The sequence below is a fragment of the Nicotiana tabacum genome, chromosome 16, assembly GCF_000715075.1.
Source record: "Nicotiana tabacum cultivar K326 chromosome 16, ASM71507v2, whole genome shotgun sequence".
NCBI lineage: Eukaryota > Viridiplantae > Streptophyta > Magnoliopsida > Solanales > Solanaceae > Nicotiana > Nicotiana tabacum.
Genome location: NC_134095.1, coordinates 33,733,817 through 33,756,182, shown reverse-complemented (window position 1 = coordinate 33,756,182; position 22,366 = coordinate 33,733,817). Strand labels below are relative to the sequence as shown.

General features: G+C 37.8%; 2 protein-coding genes across 6 annotated transcripts; one reads left to right on the top strand and one right to left on the bottom strand.

The window, feature by feature from the left end:
- The first annotated feature begins 7,744 nt into the window (after positions 1 to 7,744).
- Positions 7,745 to 19,801, top strand: LOC107792372 (ATPase family AAA domain-containing protein At1g05910). Of its 5 annotated transcripts, none has more exons than XM_075232720.1 (12): positions 7,746 to 7,947; positions 11,368 to 11,633; positions 12,248 to 12,349; positions 12,506 to 14,314; positions 14,390 to 14,578; positions 14,677 to 14,819; positions 16,288 to 16,374; positions 17,048 to 17,290; positions 17,921 to 18,107; positions 18,719 to 18,784; positions 18,876 to 19,125; positions 19,291 to 19,801. In XM_075232720.1, exons 2-12 carry the CDS (start codon positions 11,409 to 11,411, stop codon positions 19,662 to 19,664), a joined length of 3,675 nt encoding a protein of 1,224 aa, XP_075088821.1. In that variant the 5' UTR covers positions 7,746 to 7,947; positions 11,368 to 11,408; the 3' UTR covers positions 19,665 to 19,801. The 5 variants fall into 5 exon arrangements, with proteins under 5 accessions (XP_016470067.2, XP_075088821.1, XP_016470068.2 ...); XM_075232721.1 differs by having other exon boundaries at positions 7,810 to 7,947; positions 11,373 to 11,633; XM_016614581.2 differs by lacking the exon at positions 16,288 to 16,374 and having other exon boundaries at positions 7,745 to 7,947.
- A 376-nt stretch (positions 19,802 to 20,177) lies between these two features.
- Positions 20,178 to 21,771, bottom strand: LOC142170666 (aspartyl protease AED3-like). The gene has a single exon (XM_075232719.1). It carries the CDS (start codon positions 21,648 to 21,650, stop codon positions 20,346 to 20,348), a length of 1,305 nt encoding a protein of 434 aa, XP_075088820.1. The 5' UTR covers positions 21,651 to 21,771; the 3' UTR covers positions 20,178 to 20,345.
- Positions 21,772 to 22,366: the final 595 nt, after the last annotated feature.

Below are 22,366 nucleotides of genomic sequence, written 5' to 3'. Positions count from 1 at the left end.
GACCGCGGTCATTTTTGTGCGGTCAGCGGTGTCGGAATCCGAGGGGTACTCTATAAATACGAGGTTTTGGGTTTTATTTGATATTTTGACCTAGAGAGCTCGGATTTTGGCGATTTTTCGAAGGTTTTTCAAGAAATTGGTCGGGGTAAGTGATTCTAACTCAGATTTGGTTAGAGTGCATGAATCTATCACTGAATTCATCATTTAATTCGTGATTTGAGATGGAATTTGGGAAGAAAATTGTGGAACCTTTCAAAAATGTAAAATGATGATTTGAAGGACAAAATGGTATCGGAATTGGATAATTTTGCTATGGTTAGACTCGTGAGGGTACGAGGATTCTGAAAATGTAAATTTTACCCGATTCCGAGACGTTGGCCCGGGGCTCGGGTTTTGCTAATTTCGAGATTTTTGATATTTTTCGAATGTTTTCGCTTGGGCTTTGTTCCCTTAGCATATTGTGACATATTCGTTCTGATTTTGGATAGATTCGACGCGCGTGGAGGCCAATTCAAGGGGCAAAGGCGTCGTGAGCTAGAGAGTTAGCTAGTTCGAGGTAAGTAATTGATGTAAATGATGTCCTGAGGGTTTGAAACCCCGGAATTTCACATCGTAACGCTATATTGAGGTGACTTGCACGCCGGATAACGGGCGTAGGGTAGAGCACCGTTGGGGATTGTGATTTGGTCCGTCCCGAGAGATATTTTACTATATTTTTGGTTGAGACATATACTTTATTATTGTGAATTGGGCTTGTTGCCATGCTTGGGGCCTTGTGCCGACCTGTAGAACCCTTAGGGGATTTTTGACTGGTTTTCCTCACTTATTTTGTTAAAGAAATTATATCCTCAGTCATGTTTCCAATTGTAGGCTTCTTGCCAATTATTTGAATCCTTCAGGGATTGATATCACTGCTTTCGCATATTTTGCATATCATTTGACCTTAGTCCAAGGTTTTAAATACTGTTTTTCAAACTCAGCCATCTTTCTAAGATTTGAAAACTTAAATGATATTTCTAAATGATATTTCGGGCTGAGAACTACTGTTTTACAAATTCCCAAGGGGCTTATGATGATTTCTGGAATGAGCATGGATCGGGCTGCGTGCCGCAGTAGTGTTATATTGACATTGAGGCCGAGAGCCTTGTTGATTACATTGATATTGAGGCCGAGGGCCTGGTTGATTACATTGATATTGAGGCCGAGAGCCTGGGTGATTATACTGATATTGATATGAGGCCGAGGGCCTAGATTTGATGCCACGGGATGACTTGATATTGCGCTTGGGCTGTAGGAGCCCCTCCGGAGTCTGTACACCCCCCTAGTGAGCGTCGTCGATGATAAATAAAATGGATGGCTCGGGCTGCACGCCGCAGTGGGTACTAGAGAGTACCATCATATGCATTGCATTGCACTCATGCATTTGTTTTTATCTGTTATATATGTCTCAGTATTTGGTACTCTGATTTAATTGACTTGTTGCTTCACTATTTGTTGTTCTAAACTGCCAGTTATAGTTTACTTTGTATTTTTCCACGATTTCTTATTCTCAGCCTTTATTTATGTTTATTACTCACTGGGTCGGAGTACTCACATTACTCCCTGCACCTTGCGTGCAGATCCAGGTACACCACAGGCTGAGTGAGGATTTGTTTAGCTGAGCAGCAGTATCCGGGAGTATTGAGGTAGCTGCATGGCGTTCGCAGCCTTGATCTCTCCCCTCTATCTCTATCTTTATTCCGCATTTTTCCTAGACAGACTTGTAATAGGTGGATATTCTGTATTACAGGCTCATATTCGTGACACCGGATTCTATTGGGCTACGGTGTGGAATTTTAGTTGAATTTCCGCAGGTTTTATTATTAATTATACACTTGAGAGTGATGACTTAGTAAATTCTCTGTGATATTTATCTATAATCTGAATAAGAATTTGGGATAATGTTGTTGAATGGTCGGGCTTGCCTAGCAGTGTGTTGGGCGCCATCATGACCGGGGTTGGGGTCGTGACAAGTAGAAAAGAGTCGATCTCTTAATTGGATTCTCTAGCTTAGATTTTGGCAGCTAATATTTCTTTCTCTTTTAGGAAGTATTCTGTTTCTTTATCATCTTAGTAGTACTCTTATCTACTCCATAATAAAGTAAACTACTCCAGTTGGGATACTTGAAAAAACTTGCTAAGTTACTATAATATATATTCAGTTCTATATGCTCTTGTCCGAGAAGCTGCCCAAATCTCCATTTTTTTTGTACCAAAGTAATAAGGTGTTGATTATTTAATATGGTCAAATCTAACTATTCTATTTTATAACTACCGTTGTGCTAATTTTTGTATTCGGAAGAAGCAAAATAAGTTGCAGCGAATAGTTATAAATAAAATAGTCATTGGGCAAATTAATATAATCGCAGCTACTTACAAGTGTCTTTAGTCTTACTTATTTCAATCTTTATCCGGAAAAGAAAGTAATTTGATTAAGTCTATTGATCTAACGAGAACTAATCGAAAGAGGTTTTTGTTATTATTGGTACAACTCAGGCAAGAAAATATTTCTGTTCTTATCATCACTAATTGTAAATTATTTAATTATACTAATCGGAAGAGGTGTTTTAGATAGTTACTTTAAAGTGAAGAACATATAATTGTATTAGAAATAGGCAATTATACTTTCGAGAAATAAGTATTAGAGTTTAAATCTTATTATATTAATCTTATCAAGCGGCTTCAAGGATTCCCAATACTTTCTTATTATTTCTACTCAATTAGTTCTTTGCCTCTAAAAATCTTAGAACTTTCGCTCACTCATAAATTTAATTCTCCTAAATAGTGATGAAGATAATCTAAATCCGTAGCATAAATGTTCCAATCTCTGTAGGATGATATCTTAAACTGTATTATAATTTGACGAAGCACGAGCAAGAATTCCTATGCACATTGGCCTCGTCATGTAAGTTGATAATAAGTTCAGAAAAAAGATTCAGACGAAAGTCTTCGAAAAATATGAACGAAGATCACTTAATTAAGATTTGGAACACGGGTGGAATGTTTTCCTCAAAACGATATTTGTTTTCTTAGTTTCACCAGGATTGTTGTGAGATTAATGCAAACATTAGATTTTGTGAATATGACAAACCTTTAAATTTCTAGACCAAACAAATAGTGGGAGAAATTCTTCTAGAACATTAAGAACTTGAACTTAGATCTTTTGGATGTGGAAGAAAGAGAGTTTGGAGAAACGTTGAATTGGTTTTGAAAAATAGGATCAAATTTGTTTATAATAGACAAAGTAGTTGCGAAAATAGCCCAAGGATACACCATTTCAATAAAAAAGGCATGCATCTTCTCATTTAAAACTTTAATTATCAATTATACTTAACAATATGTTTCTAATAATCCACACCTTGTCTATTTGTTTAAATATAAATAAAAACTCAAAATCAAGTTATGTTTATGAGTAATGCATCTTTCAATTTGAGCATTATCGTAGTACAATGTGCAAGACCAAATCGAAATCCAGTCATAAAGAAGATTGGTAAAATGACACTATATAGCCGCTGTAAAAACAATAGCCGAAAAATGTATAAAATTTGTATAATTTTTTATATATATACATTCAGTATGATATATACAACAACAACAACATCCAGTATAATCCCACAATTGAGGTCTGGGGAGGGTAGTATGTACGCAGACCTTACCCCTACCCCGAGGGGCAGAGAGGCTGTTTCCAGGAGACCCTCAGCTCAAGAAAGCACCAAGTGACGATATATTAGTACTATTGATAGACTCATAATATAATAACATAAAATACATAACATACATAAAAGAAATTAAAATAGCAAAATAACAACCATATAAGAGAATATAGGAAATACGAGAGAGATGGAAGGTAAACTAGTATCCACGTATAACGCCCTGCATAAGTAGCTAACCAGTAGTATCCTAAGCCTAGCTCCTAACAGGCTAGTCTCACTCTAGTGTGTTGTATAGATATTCACAACTTCCCCCTAACCTTCAACCTTAATGTTCGACCTCCACAATTCCCTGTCTAGGGTCATGTCCTCAGTAATCCTAAGTCGCGCCATGTCCTGCTTGATCACCTCTCCCCAATACTTCTTAGGTCTCCCTCTACCTCTCCTCGTACCCACCACCGCCAATCGCTCACACCTCCTCACAGGTGCATCAGTGCACCTCCTCTGAATGTGCCCGAACCATCTGAGTCGTGCTTCCCGCATCTTGTCCTCTATTGGGGCCACACCCACCCTTTCTCGAATATCTTCATTCCTAATCTTATCCATCCTAATCTTATCCACATTCAGTATGATATATAAATTTTTATATACTTTTTCGGCTACTATATGTAAATAGTATCTATCGCAGACTAAAAGTGATAATATTGTCCGGTGGAGGAAACATTGAATTTGAATGAAATGGTACTATCTTTTGATTCACCAGAAATTTGCGTTTTGGAGAAGTATTAGTAATCTTAGGAGGAAACTCATTAGTAAAGTAGACATAGACCCATTGTAAGTTACTTAACGGATTGTCCAGACCCTTTCGCCTTTATAACTTTTAACCTGATAACGTAAAGATTATTTTATACTAAATGTGAAATCTAACTTGATTAGTATCATTTTTATTGTATTATCAGTTAATACTTATTAAAAGATTTATCGGTAATTATCTAATAAGTAATATGATTGTATAAATATTTTTTTACATTATTAGTATAATAGAACTTAAACTCACAAAGCAAATTACAACAAACTGTTGCTTATTACCAATAATCACACCACAATATGATGACAATAGTTAATGACGCACCAACACGTATAACAAATTCGTGTTCAATAGTCAATACTAACCTTTCATATTTGTTTGTTCATTCCCTCGAACCAAATTGATCAACATAGTAAACAAATTTTCGCCATTCCTTTTGAGTTAGAAATTTCCGCATTACCAACCATTCTTTCAAACAAGAAATGTCTATTTTCTTTTTTCTAACAACTTTCTTCTATGAAACCGTTTATACTATATTAGTTGCTATATAGCCTTTTAAAAGGAAGGACGACAATATCATTTAGAGATCATAAAAAAAAAGAAACACTCAAAAAAGAAATAAAGTCTTTACTCTTTTTCTCTTGTTCTTCTTCCTCCTTCCTTATTTCTTTCAGACCGATTGTCAAAAATATTATTAATTGGAGGTGTTTGTTCGTTTCCAATTAATATATCAAAAGTAGATCATGAGATAGATAAAAAGTCATGTCGATCTGAAAACCATAGAAAAGGAAGGAGATTTATATAGTTTTAGAAAATGGAGGTTCAAAGGCTACAAGAATTATTGTGGTTATTTTCAAAATTGCAAAGTAATCGTGTTGCCCTCGTGGGTGGAAACCACACCGCTGCCAGGTTTTGCACTCGCTAAAATTCTTGCCAATCCAAGCTCTCTACCACTTCCCTTTTGCTCTTAGATTGAATTATAATTTACATGCTCTCTTTTTCAAAAATTGCAAACACCTTCAACCTTCCTCGGCTAGCCTAAAAAAGATTTCAACCTTGCTCTTTTGTCTACTGGCCCGACTAATTTAGATTCGTACCGGTAGGACAAAAATTCTCTCAGAAGTCAGTCGGTCGAATACGATTTGACTTCTGATTAACAGTGAAAGCGAAATTTTCATGTGCTTAACTTGTTCAATCCGATAAACATGACGTATAAAACAATGAGTTTGTTGCATAATTTTCACACCAAGAAACATGACAAAATGAAAAGCCTATACATGGACGCCTTAGGCTTTCACGGTGATACGCATTTAGTCATCACAAGATTTCACCATTTGTGGATTTTGAAGATGATTTCTCAAGCAGCCATTTTGGCATTGATTATTCTCTCTTTCCCCTGGATTAATACGATAATCAGGGGTTTAACATCGAGCTACGGATATATTAATGTTTCTAAAGTTGAGATGGCTAATTATAATCCGATCAAGTTGGAGTTTTTGCCTCTCATTTTTCATGATTTGGCCAATGAAGGCCTTCTCAAAATGGGGGATAGGTCCCTACTTATTACCAATGGAAATGAAGATCAAGCTATTTACAATTGTCAAGTAACAAGTGATTACAAGATGGATTTGATTTCTTTTTCAGATTTGACAAGTAAAAAAAGTTCCATTCTTGAAGAGTCTTTTGACTTTGCACTAATTTCCTGCCGCTTCTTCAAATCTCTCAATTTTATTGATCGCACTTTAAAAGTAGGTGGTATTGTTGTTGTTCAACTAATTAACAACAACCCCATGACTACATTTCTACAACCATCAAACTACAAAGTTGTCTATGTTCGAAAATTTGATTCCACATTTATAGCCATGAAAAAGACAAGTACTTATGCCTCTATCAAAACTAGTACTACTCCTACTACGCATCATAGAAAATTATTCAACTTTGCTCCAAGTGCAAAAGAGGCAGCACTGAAAAAACTAGAAGATGTATTACTTGAACCACCAAGAGCAGCATCAGGTAAATCTGGCAAATATCTTAAACGGACTCGTTATTTGTCTGAATTGATGGATATTCCCCTAGAAAGTTACCCACGAAGGGTCTTCATTGATGTTGGTTTACAAGAAAAGAGCGAAGCATTAGGCGATTCGAGTTGGTTTTCGAAGCATTATCCTACAAGGAATACGAAATTCGAGATATTCAAGATTGAAACAGTGACAAAAGAGTCATCTGCACCATTGATTGGAATGTCTGATTGGCTAAAGAAGAATGTGAAAAAAAATGAATATGTGGTAATGAAGGCAGAAGCTGGAGTGGTTGAAGAAATGGTGAGAAACAAAGCAATTAGGTTAGTTGATGAACTCTTCTTGGAGTGTAAACATCAAGGTATTAAAAAAGGTGATAAAAAGAAAAGTAGGAGGGCATATTGGGAATGTTTATCTTTGTATGGTATGTTAAGGGATGAGGGTGTTGCTGTACACCAATGGTGGGGTTAAAAAAATTGTACAAGTATTAATTATAACAAGACTTATGTACGTAATAATTGACAATATAAAGTTTATTTACATTGTTAGTGTTGTGTGTATCAAATTTGTTATTACTGTAACAAATAATTTGATTGTATAAATATTTTGTACTAACGTCAATGTATATATAAAGCGATATAGAATTTTAAAAATGAGCAGCAAACATAAAGGAAATGAGGTTATGAATTCATGTATACTTTGTTTGATCCATTTTTTGATGTATATAGTTTGGAGTTGTTTTCGTTCGTCAAAATGATATGATAATTGGGTGCAAAAGAGATTTAAAGATACTTCATTGTGATTACCTCTGTCTCTTTTCTTTTTTTCAAAAAGATGTTATGACATTATTGCATTGATTTGCTTCAAAAAATAAAATAAAATAAATATAGTAATAAAAAAAAGGGTAAATTTTTTGAACGAGTGAAGATATATTTTTTATTTTTTTATTTTTGTATGCGTTTAAATGAAAATTTTGATCTCTTTTATCTCAAGTAAACTTACTACCAATATATTGCAAAAATACAAAATATCACTTATATAATATTTCAAGTCGTCATTAGAATTGTTAGATAATTTTCATATATAGATAAATAAACATCCAATAAGTAGTTATAATCCAAACCATAATTACATTGTGAAAAAGAATAAAAACAAAAATACCCCGCACAAGTGCATTACGGGTCGAATCCGCCCCGTTAAAGTCCGCCCTATATTAACAAACCGAAACGCACATTGGCTCCGTATTTCGTCGTCACCAACACTTCACTTCTCAGCCCCTCCCCCCCCCCCCCCCGCCCAAAAGCTCTCCTCCTGTTAAACACGCCGGCGACGGCGAACTTCTCATCAAATTGAAGCATTCACATTAGAATTTTCATCTCCATACTCTACTGTGCGTGTCCACTTGTTTACTGCTCCGTGTTTCGCCTTTCTGGTGAGACAGCTTTCTCTGCTTTTCCTTATCTTTTTCATCTTTATTTTGACCCTTGTTATAACGCATTGACTTAACTTTGCTGCTCCGTTTTTTTCTTTTAGTGCTATTATTTGAATTCAAATAGAACCCTAGATTATTGCTAATTACTTTGCATGCCTGTCTGTTGTGCTTTTGTTTTTCTGGCGCTTTAAGGTTTTTTGCAATGTGCAGTTGTTTTTGTTACATTTTTCCCCTGTTTTGTTTACTTTCTTTGCCATATTATCTGCTCTAGGGTTTTTGAGACTTGTGAATTTTATGCTTATTCAAAGATTTGCGCTTTCACCTTATGATCCCCCAGTGGGGAAAAGCTTTAGGAAGGTTTAAGGAAGGAATTGGTGTTCTTTGTGAGGAAAAATAATGTTGTTTGAATGACGGTGGTGTCCGGACCAAATTGCGCGCAACCTCTATTGTTCCACCTGCTACCTTCCACTAGCTAGGTACCTGTAACTCTGCCCACCAGCGGTGGGGGGTTGCACACTTTCGTGCATTTTTGATTTTACTGGTGAAAACATAGGCTTGAGAATAAGAAAAATTGTGAAACATTGGAGAAAAAGGTGGAAGAGTGGAATAAAAAGGGGCCGACCACCAATATCATTCTCTTTTTAATATTCCTCTTTTTACTTGTTATAAGAAGATTATTGTGGGGGAGAAGTTCTATTACTGTCTTCAAACCTGAATAATAACAACTCCAGAGTCTTCTTGCTTGACTTTTGTATATGTGTTTGCTATGGTGAGATTTTGATATAAGACATAGAGGGGATGTATGGCTTCAGTTATCATCTTTCTATAGTAAGGAGGAAGATGGAAAATTATGTTGGTGATGCTGAGAGAGTTCCCTTGTGTTCGTATTAGCTTAGTGAAAAGCCATATATTTTCGGTTAATGAAGTTCATAACATCAAGACTATCTTGGAGATTCTGGGGTGTAACTTTGGGAGTCTTCATACAAGATACAAAGATCTGCCTTTGGGAGCTAAATATAAGTCTTCAGGAACATGGCAAGGAATATTTAAAAGTTCTATTCTCAAAATATGTAAAAGTTCAAGAAACTGTCAAACTCAAAAAAACATATTTGTTACTTGGTGGTAGAGCAGTTCTCATAAATAGTGTATTTGATGCTATGCCCACGTATATTTAGTGACTTACATTACTCAAGACAACCTGCAGAAAAAGGGGATTTATCTGCAGCTGGTGCTATATGTGTGAGGATGCCTTGGAATCTGTCGATCACCTTCTCCTACATTGTAGACTCACATGGCTTTTATGGTTAATGTTTCTAAGCGTTTTTGGAGTACACCACACTAGGGTTAGGTTATACCATGGAACATTCAGCAAGTTTTAATCATTTGGAATGGGCAGACCACTGCAAAAACTTGCTGGCAACTTTGAAGATCAGTTTCCTTCTCCATATTCTGGAGTATTTGGCTTGAGAGAAATAGTAGATACTTTTGTGAAAATATAGAACATATGTCCTCTGTAAAATATAAATGTGTTAAGAATCTGTTCTTCTGGTGTAAGTGGAAAAGAGTTACTGATTTTGTTTCTCTGTCTGATCTTATGTACTACTTGTCTACTTCAACCTATAGAAGGAGAAGAACTTCCTTTGTACTTATACAGTACCTCCTTGGTACTTATCAATAAAACTTTTACCCTCTTATAGAGAAATCTTAAGACTAAAATCTAAGTTTATCATTATGCTAACATTTTGATCCAAGCTAGGAATTGTTTTACAATGTTGAGAAGTGATAGAGTTCCTCAGTTCCTTCAAAATTGTCAAGGAGTTGGGTTTTGTAATCTCATATTAGAGACAGCCGCTAAGGTAGTGCTGTTGTTGATGCAATAGATCATTATGTATTTATCAGAATAAAAAAGTTCACTGGTAGTCTCAAGAGTCATGAAGACTTCTTACGGTGGATTTGTTGGATACTTGGAGTTTTGGAGGTTAGTCTGGTTGTAATACTTGCAGGCAGAGAGAAGTAGGTATGAGGTGAGCTGCAATGTTTCTAAAAACAAAAAGTGCAAAAAAGAGGCTCATTAGGCTTCAAGTGGAAAAGCATGAAATGAATCGCACAATTTACAAAAAAATAAAAATAAAAGTACCAATATGTATGATTATAGTACTATAATAGTAAAATTTCAATTGAAATAGCTAATTCCAGCATTCAGTATACTGTAATGTCAATATTAGTCCAATTCATAAGGTTGAGATGTAAAGAATCGACCACTTCTTGTTGGAATCACTATGTGCGTCATTTGTTGACGCGCACACTTATTTAGGCACACGATTTTGTCCATGAAGTGATAACTCCTTGCTTCGCATTGCTTCATCGCTTTAAGCAGCGAGTCGATGGCTTTTAATAACATCGGAACTGACATTCGTTTTCTACCGTTCTCTATGTTACTTCTATGAATCCTACAGTATTCTTGCCAACAAATATACTTATGATCTTCTGAAGCAAGTGTATACATGTTCGTCCAAATTGAGCATCAGTCTCTGTGAAACTCCGAATCGTATAAGTTTATCTGATAAGGTACTTAATATAATGTGGTGGGAGAACTTCCTAGTATAAAAGTGGTATACGAAAGTAAAGAACCTAAACAAAAATATGATTCTCTACAAATAACACCAAATTTTCTAAATTGACAGCTCCCTCTGGGTTCTCCAAACAACAAAAACAAACTACTCCTCAGTTCCAAACAAGTAGGTTAGCTATATAAATTCTTTCTGACTATGTTTCTCCATTTAAACTCTTTTCTTTTTCTTTTTTTTTGATAAGGTTCTCTAGTTACATTTATCTCAAGCCAATATCATACAAAACAAAAGTAAAAGGTACTTGATGTTCTCTATATTTTCTTCTTGAGTGCTCCTAAGAGTCAACAAAAACAAAAAGACAACCTTTCATCTGTACACTGATTCATATAATGTGAATTTGCCGACTATATTAGTTTTGCAACTGGTCTTCAAACCTAGTGGACCGTCCCGGTTTCAAGCTCTTGGAACGTCAACACTATGATAATGGTTACCGTTTGTCTTTTACTGGCATGACTGAGTGGTAAATAGTTGAAATAACTGAATTCAAACTAAGTCACTCAATTAAGTAAGAGGGTATTAGCTTTGTTAACAAGATCAGAAATGCATGATTACATAATGTCTAAATTCCTAATTCATTGTTCTTGTATGTTATATTCTCCTTTTAACAGGCATTGCGCAGAAAATTGTAATTTTAAAAGCCTTTTGTTTGGGTCTACAAGTGTAATCATGTTTTGAATTAGGTGATGTACATGCTCCAGTCCTATTCTTTAGACAAGTAGATATGCAGTACTATGCTTCTTATGTGGATGTTGAATCTGCAGTTTGCTGACATTTTGATCTGCATGTATAGATTAGAAGGTATATTTCCATGGGGAGACATTTGTAACCAAAATGTATTCTAAACGATCTGGTCAAGCTGATGGCGCTGATCCAGGGCCAGTTCGTACAAGTGACAGGCTTCGGCGAAGGCCAACATTGTATGGTCGCCCATACTTGTATTATACTCCAAAAATTATCCGCCCTAAGAGAAGCAAGACCAAGACAAGGACTGCAGCATCTCAGATTGCGAAGATGTTGCGTCCAGGGAGTCGGCCAGTGCGGACAAAAGATCCAGATGTATGGCTGTTCCTTGTTTTTTCTGTCTGTTGATTTGGTTTGGTCCTCTTGTGGACAGAGCACATCTTCCTTTTTTTGGTTCTTAAAACTCAAGATCTGTTTTATCTTTAAGTTTACTCTGAATTGACAGTTAAGGGCTAGTGAACATATCTTTAAGTTATATGACATTACCATCCTTTTCATGCTTATGGTAGTGAATGTGAGGTATCTAATATGCAGTTGGATTTAACTAATGTCACTACTTATAAATTGTTACAACAATAAATGTTGTGTTTTGGAAACCCTTACCATGGTGCCTGCTTAGTTAAATTTCAGCAATGGATTACTCTGTATATGGCATTGGATGACGATATCTCCACCAAGTTCTTCCATCTCTGCTGAAGTTAACCTTGTTATTATTCTGTATATGGCATTGGATTACGATATCTCCACCAAGTTCTTCCATCTCTGCTGAAGTTAACCTTGTTCCATGTGTGGTTGGGAATTATAATTTGGTTCTGTTACTGTTCTTTTCATGATATTTATCTTCTTATTTGCACATATTTCATAAGGTATTTGAAAATTTATTTATATGAGAAAAAATAACAGTAAGGTGTTTGAAATGTTTTTGGCAGTCAGTTGCCGCCAACCTTCGCCGCTCTACTAGAAAGAGGAGAATTTCTGTGAACCTTGAAGGATATACAGATAGCTCTGGAACTGAGGATAATGACCTAATGGTAAGATTTTTATTGTCTTGCTAGCATGCATTTCCAACTCAAAATGTAAAGTAGCATATAGCAAGTCATCTGTGAATATTGAATTATCTAATTTGCCATACTACGAGAAATGGTAGATGTTCCTTTGAAATTCGGTTTAATGTGAATTTGTTTCAGAACCCGAAGTATCGAAGTTCCAGGAAACGGATAGAGAATAACAGTGCAAGTCAGGATGACCTCAACCCTCGACGTGAAGGACTGCGTCCCCGTCGTGCAGGATTACGACCTCGTCGGGCAAGAACAGTTGCAAGACAGCAGTTAAATCTAAGGTCCGATGATGAACAAGGTACTTCTGACGAGAAGATTGGCCAGGACGATCCTGAAAATGGAAATGATGTAGATGATAATGATGCTGATGATGGTGAGGCAGAGGATGAGGGTGGCGGTGATGGTGATGGAGAGGATGAGGGTGAAGATGAAGGCGACGAAGATGGTGATGATGAAGAGGGTGAAGAACAGGACGGTAGAAGGCGATATGACCTCCGCAACCGAGCTGATGTCAGTAGGCTTTCTATGGAAGGAGCTAAACAAAGGCCAAGATCTCCTCGTAGAGTACTTCAGCAAGGGATGGGAACCAAGGTGAACAGAGATGTGAGAAGAGGAGGATCCCGAGTTCATAAACGTCATCGGATGACACGTGGTGATGACTCTGATGATTCTCTTCTTGTAGATGAGCTGGACCAAGGTCCTCCAATTCCTTGGGGTAGAGGTGGGAGCAGATCTGGACCACCTTGGCTTTTAGGGGGATTAGACATGCAAGGAGCATCTTCATGGGGATTAAACATGGCTGCATCTGGATGGGGTCATCAAAGTGAGGCGTTCGCTAATTTGACATCCGGGATTCAAACTGCTGGGCCAAGCTCCAAGGGAGGGGCTGATATTCAACCACTCCAAGTGGATGAAACTGTAAGCTTTGATGACATTGGTGGGCTTTCTGAATATATTGATGCGCTGAAAGAAATGGTATTTTTTCCACTATTATATCCAGACTTCTTTGCAAGTTATAACATCACCCCACCAAGGGGAGTTTTATTGTGTGGACCTCCGGGCACAGGTAAAACTCTGATCGCGAGAGCATTAGCTTGTGCTGCATCAAAGGCTGGCCAGAAAGTCAGTTTTTATATGCGGAAGGGTGCTGATGTCCTGAGCAAATGGGTGGGTGAGGCTGAAAGACAGTTAAAACTGTTATTTGAAGAAGCTCAGAGGAACCAACCTTCCATCATTTTCTTTGATGAGATTGATGGGCTTGCTCCTGTTAGGTCTAGCAAGCAGGAGCAGATTCATAACTCCATTGTGTCAACTTTGCTGGCTTTGATGGATGGTCTTGACTCTCGAGGGCAAGTAGTCTTGATTGGTGCAACCAATAGGGTTGATGCCATTGATGGAGCCTTGAGGCGACCTGGAAGATTTGATCGTGAATTTAATTTTCCTTTACCTGGCCTTGAGGCACGCGCTGAAATATTGGATATTCACACTAGGAAGTGGAAGCAGCCTCCTTCGAAAGAGCTAAAAATGGAACTTGCAGCTAGTTGCGTGGGATATTGTGGTGCTGATCTAAAGGCATTGTGCACAGAAGCTGCTATTCGTGCATTCCGTGAAAAGTATCCTCAAGTTTACACTAGTGATGACAAGTTTCTGATAGATGTTGAATCAGTCACGGTGGAAAAGTGTCATTTTTTAGAGGCCATGACAACAATCACTCCAGCTGCCCATAGAGGCTCAATTGTGCACTCTAGGCCATTATCTTCTGTTGTTGCACCTTGTCTGCACGGACCTCTCCGGAAAGCTATGAACATGATTTCGGATATTTTTCCTCTTTCAGTTTCTTCAGAATTGAGCAAACTTTCCATGCTCTCCTATGGCTCTGCGATTCCTCTTGTGTACAGACCTCGACTTCTGATATGTGGTGGTGAAGGTGTTGGGCTGGTAAACTTCCGACCTCTCTTTTATAAGTTGGAGATATATGGACTTCACACTAAATATATTTATGTAGTTTTCCAGGATCATGTAGGGCCTGCAATTTTACACGAATTGGAAAAATTTCCTGTTCATTCACTTGGACTTCCATCCCTTCTTTCTGACCCCGGCGCCAAGACACCAGAGGAGGCATTAGTTCATATATTTAGTGAAGCAAGGAGAACAACCCCGTCAATACTCTATTTACCTCAATTCCATCTTTGGTGGGAGAATGTGGGTTATTGTTCGCATCTCTCTTTTCCTCCTTCTTGGTGCTTTATTTTGGCATTTTTAGCGCATAGATGATTTTTTGACCCTGCTTATTTCTTCAGGCACACGAGCAGCTTAAAGCTGTTCTGCAGACACTGTTGGAAGAGCTACCATCTGACTTGCCTATACTATTATTTGGGACTTCCTCAGTACCACTTTCTGATCTACCTGATGAACCTTCTTCAGTATTTTCACACCATAGCATGTATGCTCTATTTAGCTTGAACTCCACCTTTAGTTGTCTTTTCTTTAGCACAATTCTCTTTGCATGCTCTGGATATGCTTATCAGCTACCTTCATTTCATCAGTTATCTAACTGTTCACCGGCTGCTTATAATTTTACTTCCTCATCTTAGTTGGCTAAAAGTTTCTTGTTAAGTTCTGTTTGGAGGTTGATGTGTTCAACGATGTTATTTATATTTGTGGATAGTTCTCAAAAGAGGGAATAGTTGTATCACTGATGGTATTGGTCTCTGCCTACTTTGTAGTTTCTGCCGCTAGATTTTTATCCTGAACATCACGGACAATATATTCCTTTTAGGATAAAACTGATGTTTTGCAGTCACAGAAAGTTCTTACTCCGAAGTTTAGTGGGGTCAAAGTTAACACTTCTTCTCCAAAGGTTGTGAGAATAAGTTAGGTAGGAGGAGAAGCAAGGATGCCCTTTGGGCCTAAATCACATTTTGAGCTGTGGTGGTGATCTCAAGGTTGCATTTGAAAGTAGTCTTGGATATATATTTTTTCTGAAAAAGAAAGTAGCCTTGACTATATTTGTTGCTCTTTGCCTTCCCTTGTTGTTATCATGGAATTGTATCATAAAATTTTGTGTGAATGATATTCAATGGCTTCTTGCTACATTTAAGAAAAGTTACTTTTGTCCTTCAGTCTAGGCAATATGGAACCTCCTAGTCTTACCAATAGTATTAGTAATATTCTTATATTTTGTTGTTCCTAAATCTTTTGTTATTACACGTTGTGTCTTTGTTATTTCTTGTTATTATTGTTTATTGCTTCCTTCCCACTGTTCCTTCAGCTTAGGGTCTATCGGACTATGTTGCTCGGACTCTCCAAAAATATTGCCGGATGCGTGTCGGATCTTGTGTGAAAAAGAAAGTAGCCTTGACTATATTTGTTGCTCTTTGCCTTCCCTTGTTGTTATCATGGAATTGTATCATAAAATTTTGTGTGAATGATATTCAATGGCTTCTTGCTACATTTAAGAAAAGTTACTTTTGTCCTTCAGTCTAGGCAATATGGAACCTCCTAGTCTTACCAATAGTATTAGTAATATTCTTATATTTTGTTGTTCCTAAATCTTTTGTTATTACACGTTGTGTCTTTGTTATTTCTTGTTATTATTGTTTATTGCTTCCTTCCCACTGTTCCTTCAGCTTAGGGTCTATCGGACTATGTTGCTCGGACTCTCCAAAAATATTGCCGGATGCGTGTCGGATCTTCCAAAAGTAGTGCATTTTTGGAGGATCCAAAATGGGTGCGGCAGTATTTTGGAGAGTCCGCGGAACATAGCTATCGGAAGCAACCTCCCTACCTTCAAGGTAGGGGTAATGTCTTGTACACATTACCCTCCCCAGCCCCCCACTTGTGGGATTACACTAGGTTTGTTGTTCTTGTTGCTAGGCAATACGGAACCTCCCAACAGCTCTTTTGTGCAGTTTATCTGGCTTTGGAACATTGCTTATTTGTACCATTGGTGGTAAAGCTGAAGGGGATTTGGTCTATAAACCCTTCTCTTTTCTTAGGTGAATAGCTGTTTGCGGTTCAATTTTTCATTGACCTATTTAAGATGGCCACGAACGATTTTTAAATCCTTATTAGTTCTTTACTCTTTTTTAAAATAAAGAAATTGAATGATGGTCGACAAAGTTATTCTATCCAACCCTCAAAGGATGCTTTATACAAACTAAAAATATGGGTCCTATGCGAGCTCCAAATTTTAAGGATAGTTTTTTTTTATTTGCATTATCCCATAACCTTTGCTTTTAAGAATATGATCTCCTTAATCACTGATGATAGAGGGTCCAGGTGGTGTAGCGCTACCTTCGGTTGGTGGACGAGATAATGATGAAGACAACACCATTTCAGAAAGCTAATTATGACTACACCTGGGCATTACCATTTTTATGGAAAATAAAATACAAAGTATTACTCAATTGCGTTGCAGAAGGTGTTAATTTTCTTTTGGGTTCCTCCTATTACAATCTCTACAATATGCTTTGTTGCTAAAATTTGGAGCTTGCATTGAACCTATATTGTAGTTTACAAAGCATCCTTTGGGGGTTGGATAGAATAACTTCGTCATATGTAATTAGATATGTTTCTCTATTTGTTTTGGTAAATGGCCTGATAAGTGTTATATATGAGTCCATTTTTGAAGTAATAGTAACAGATGTACCTTATCTCCTTTTTTCACAGCTTGTGTTTGGATACTCCAACAGATGAAGACAGGTCTCTGTTCTTTGATCGTCTCATAGAAGCTGCTTTGTCAATTCAAGTTGAAGCTACGAAGAAGTCCGATAAATTGAACGCCCTTCCTGACCTCCCAAAGGCACCAAAGGTGTCTGCTGGACCAAAGGCATCTGAATTAAAAGTCAAAGCTGAAGCTCAGGGCCATGCCCTTAGGCGATTGAGGATGTGCCTGCGTGATGTATGCAACCGGTATATATTTGATCTGAGAAAGCACATTAGCTGGAAATTCATAACATGGTTTCTAAATTTGGTTGAAGTAACTACATTTCATGGTGGTATCCACATATTTCTTTATATTTTCAGATACTAGATCTTAATTTTATGTTTGGAAAGTGCAATTGCAGAGAATGTCTAATTGCTGTGTCTGAATGTATTTGCATGTCTTTCATGAAATTTTTGTTGTTCAGGACATAAGAAACTCTATTGGATGAAGTAATCGCCCTCTTATATATGGAAGTGCCTCTATGTTGATTACGCAGAAAATCATAGAAAAAAGTTTCAGCTGGAGAAATGGTCTTTTAGGAATGGGTTTTATGCTATATTTGGTGCATGGCCTTGTTTTTTTTTTTTTTGAGTGCTCTTTTCACATCCTTGTGCATTAGTCCTCACTTCAACCATTTGGCTCATCTGCACATTTTTTGTTATGTTTTTCAGTTTGTTATTTTCTTTTCTTTTTCCCTTCTCCCTCTGCATGTTTTATGTGTGCTTTCTGCTGGTTTTGGTCAGGGTTTATGTGTAACAAATTATCTTCACTTGTTGATCTTGACCGTGTCATATGGAAGTTAAAATTGATCATCCATCACATTTCATTCAATGCAGGATTCTGTACGATAAACGTTTTAGCGCCTTCCATTATCCAGTAATGGATGAGGATGCTCCAAACTACCGTTTGATCATCCAGAACCCAATGGATATGGCAACTCTGCTGCAGCGCGTGGACAGTGGGAAGTATGTCACCTCCAAAGCTTTCTTAGAAGATTTTGACCTCATTGTCGCCAACGCAAAGGTTGATGCTACTCTTTAATGCATTTGATCTTTCTGTATGTCAATCTGTCAAACTTCCTGGATGGCAGGTCGGCAATTCTTAGTCCATTTCTTCGTGCTATTAGGAGGATATTAGGAACGCCCACTTTACAACTTGTGATTGTCTATGAACAAACTCTGTTTTGCCATTGTATGTCATCTTTCGTCCCCCAACCACCCTATTCAAAACTTGCATAAGTTAGCATTGCATCAATCACTTTTAAATTGGCCAAGCTTGGTATTTAGTTTTCATAGTTTCTTTTCTGGTCCTATTTATCTCCCCTTCTATCGATCAGTATATTCCAACTGTTTGGCTGTAAATGTACTCTGGAATGCAATTGAATATGTATACCAGCTAATCACTTTGTGGTGCGTATTCATTACAAATGGTTAAGTCAGATTCTGAGACAACGTGGTGTTCTAAAGATGAATTACATAGTTGGGATTGTAAGTGGGAACGGCTCTTTTCTGTAGAATTTGTCCGTCAGACTGATTTCCAAGGATACCTTAACTGCAATGGATAAGTCATATTATTGGATAAGTAGTTTATATCAATGTGATGCCACATTTTGATGTTTTAAGCCTATGTTGCAGAAGTACAATGGGGATGATTACAATGGAGCAAGGATTGTTAGTAGAGCTTACGAGCTTCGAGATTCAGTATGTTCACAGTGATTGGTCTCCAATTATCTCTGGTGTACTTTCTTGTATAGTTTGAGTTGGTTTGACATCGGGTGATGTCTTTCTGCAGGTACATGGAATGCTTTCCCAAATGGATCCTGCCTTAGTTGCCTTCTGTGAAAAGATTGCTGCCGAAGGGGGTCCAGTGTCAGTTCCTGACGAATTAGGTGAATATGCATTGTCACAAACTCCTGTCTTACAGTTGACTACTATGACTAGAGCAAGTGCCCGCCTTCGTAATGTCCAGCCGGAAGTCAGCTTAGATAAGAGCTATGAAGCACCGAAAAGGCACAAGAAACAGGTTGATTCTGCACAATCAGGTAAATAATATTTGTATTTGCTAAACAACTGTTGTTAAAATCCAGTTCCTGGTACATCTTTCGTTGTAAACCTTACATTTTGATAGCTGCCCGTTGTTGCTCTAATATTTTTGGAACAAAGAAAATCCTCTTGTGGCTGGCAATGATGTTCTATCTGTGCTTCAGTGCCAGATGATGAATTACAACCTCAGGATTCATTGCCTTCCAAGTCATCTAATGACCACGAAGAAGATGCTTTAGAGCAAATGCCAAAAAACACTCTTGCTGATAGGAATCAACCTGCAGATGTGCCAGATACAAGTGGATGCACACCTCTAGATGTTACAATGTCAGATGCAGAAATGTCCTGTAAAATCGAGTCGGTGAAGCAGCAGCTCGTGAAGCGGTCAAAGGACTATGGCATTCCTCAGCTGGAAAGATTATACACTCGTATCATGAAGGGTGTTTTCGAAACAAAAACTGCTGTGACAAACGAAGATCTTAAGACTTCAATTATGAGTTTTTTGTTAAAATTTGCAGAGGATGAGTCGAAGTTTTAGTGTAGCACCAATTTTTCCGCCATGAAATTTTTTATTTGTTAGTTTCAACAGTTTATTGATCCGCTCATTGAAATGTCAACTAATTTGCATCTGTTGTGCTACACGGGAAAAAGAGAAGTGTAGTCTTATTTCTTGCCCATCTTCTGTGCTCACGCACTTCGTTCATTACTATTTCCCTCTCTTCGGTACACGCTCTTCATTCTTGGCGATGAGAACTGGTGAGCTGCATAACTTCTTAAAACCTGAAAGTGAATAGAGTAGTATGTGTTCCTTTCTTCTTTTCTGTTGTGATTCATGTGTTTGGTATGTGTTGGAGTTTTCAGTTATTGTGAAGGTGGGAAGAGAGTTAGGGTAGAAACTACTTGTTGTGGTTGGATTTTAGGTAATCCGTTCAAATCCAGGAAAATATTTGTTGTATATGTTATGTCCAAGTCGACTCACTTGGCTCTCTGCAGAATTTATTAAAATTGAACTAGAACAAGCATAAAGTAAAAGAAGAAAAATACGAAAATGTAAGCAGTAATTCACATCTCATGAATTGCTTTAACATTTAAAGAAAAAACAGGTTGAATTACACCAGATACAGTATCTCTTCTGAATAGGGCAAGGACATAGAGAATGGACCTGAGAATCAAAGGACTTTTTGACTTTTCGTTGAGGGAAATAAGGGGGGGTTCAAATCTAGTTACAAAGTTCACGAGCAATTCCCAAACGAGAATTAGCAGTGTCAAACAAAATCCTGAGGTTCTGCTGCTGCAAATTGGCTATAACATTCAACACAGAGTTCACATAGGTTGGTGCTGCTGCCATTGCCAAACATGCCACTGGACTTGCGCTGCTGTGTATCAAAGTGTTCTCCATTGGCAGCACTAAATCCATTCCTGTGAAGTGCAATGTAATGGCTGGTGCCACTGCTTCATTTGTTGATGCAAAGCAAGTGTCAAATGCACCCAAAGAGCTAAAAGGTCCTTTCACTTGTTTCCTGAACTCATCCCGGGTTGCATTATAAGCTGGCTGAACGAATCGGGTAATGACCGTACCCGAGTCAATTATGGTACCCGCACCGGTATTCGTGTCAAAAGCTAGGAGCTCAGGAGCTATTGGAACTAGGACTCTTCCCACACTTATACCGGTCAAGTTCACATAGTACAAAGACGGTCGGTGTGGGTTCTTAAGAAGGGGGGTAAATTTAATGTTCTTGGGTTGGCCCAAGGGACCAAGTTTGAGTGATCCGGAGAAATAATAGGATTTGAAACTTGGTAAACAATATGAGAATACACCTGAGTAGAGTGATGCGGATTGTGAGAGCAGTGACATGGAGCCCCGGCCCAAGCCCAATAACCCTTGAGGCGGAATTGAGCTCCCGGATATGGCATTGATGCACCCAAAAGAATAATTCGGTATAACATCCGTGCCTAGTCTAAGAACATCACGAGACAACGTAGCATAGAATGATGAGGCGCCACCATAAGATTGGTTAAAAAAGCAAGCACCCGGTGCACCAGCGGGGCAAGATTGTCGCCGGACTTGTGTACATTGGGGTGCTGAACATTCCGTGGACCCATAAGTCGACGACGTGTTCGGGGCAAACATGGTAGAGGTGCACCCAGTGCAGCCACTGCATGGCACCCATCCAGTATCGCTACTGGTATCCAAGACCATAAACATGAGCTGGCCCGGGGTACCAATCTTGGCCCGAACCACATAGTTACCAATGTTGAATACTTGTTGGCCCGAAGCAATAGGGGCTGAATTGGGCTTTTGGGCGACTAAACTGGATAAATAAGAAAGCCTTTGTGGATCTTTTGAGGCCATGTTAATAACAGTATTTTCCCAAGAAGAAGGTTTTGGTGTGTTGAAAGGTGAGCATTTGCCATAAACGGGAATGACTGAAAGATCTTCATTAGTAGATGCACATGAATCAAAGGCTGAAGCTTTTGTTGAAAGAAGAGTAATGAAGAGGAATGTAGCAATGGCTAAAGCCATGGTTTTTTTCCTTATCTTAACAAGGGCTTGACTCAGCCACAACCCTGGAAAAGATAAGAATTTTGATGAGAGGATATATGTCAAACAAGAAAGAAATAACTATATATAGAAGACACCTCAACCCTTTCTCATCTCACTCCATGCAACAGCTCTCATGTGAATTGGTGGGGTAACCAGAGGTGTATCCAATATTTCAAAGTTACTGCTGGTTGCTGCTGCTTTTTTTTTTTTTCCTGTCCTTGAGCCGAGAACCTATTAGGAATAGTTTTTCTACCTTCACAAGGTAGGGCTAACATATGCGTACATACTATCTTCCTCAGACTTCATTTGTGAAATTATACTTGGTTTGTTATTGTTGTTGCAATATGTACAGATAATTCAAGTTAAAAGCAGCTAATGTATTTGAACCGACATAATTCGCTCTAGATCCATCTGGCATGAAAAGAAAGACGGATGTGACTTTTGGTTGTAGGTTCATCTACGCCCAGAACTTTCTGTAATCTACTAAAATTTCAACAAATATCATATTTAAAATCATAATTTTAAAGTACTATTAATTCAATGCAACGTTGAACCCATTAAATATAAATTTTGGATCTGTCTGAGCATGGAAAAGGGTGTGAAATTATTGGTCGATATCCAGCATTTCACGTGAGTTTTTGCTACGTACAATTGATATTTGTACAGAAGCTAGCTAAGACCCAAAATGGAGTGAC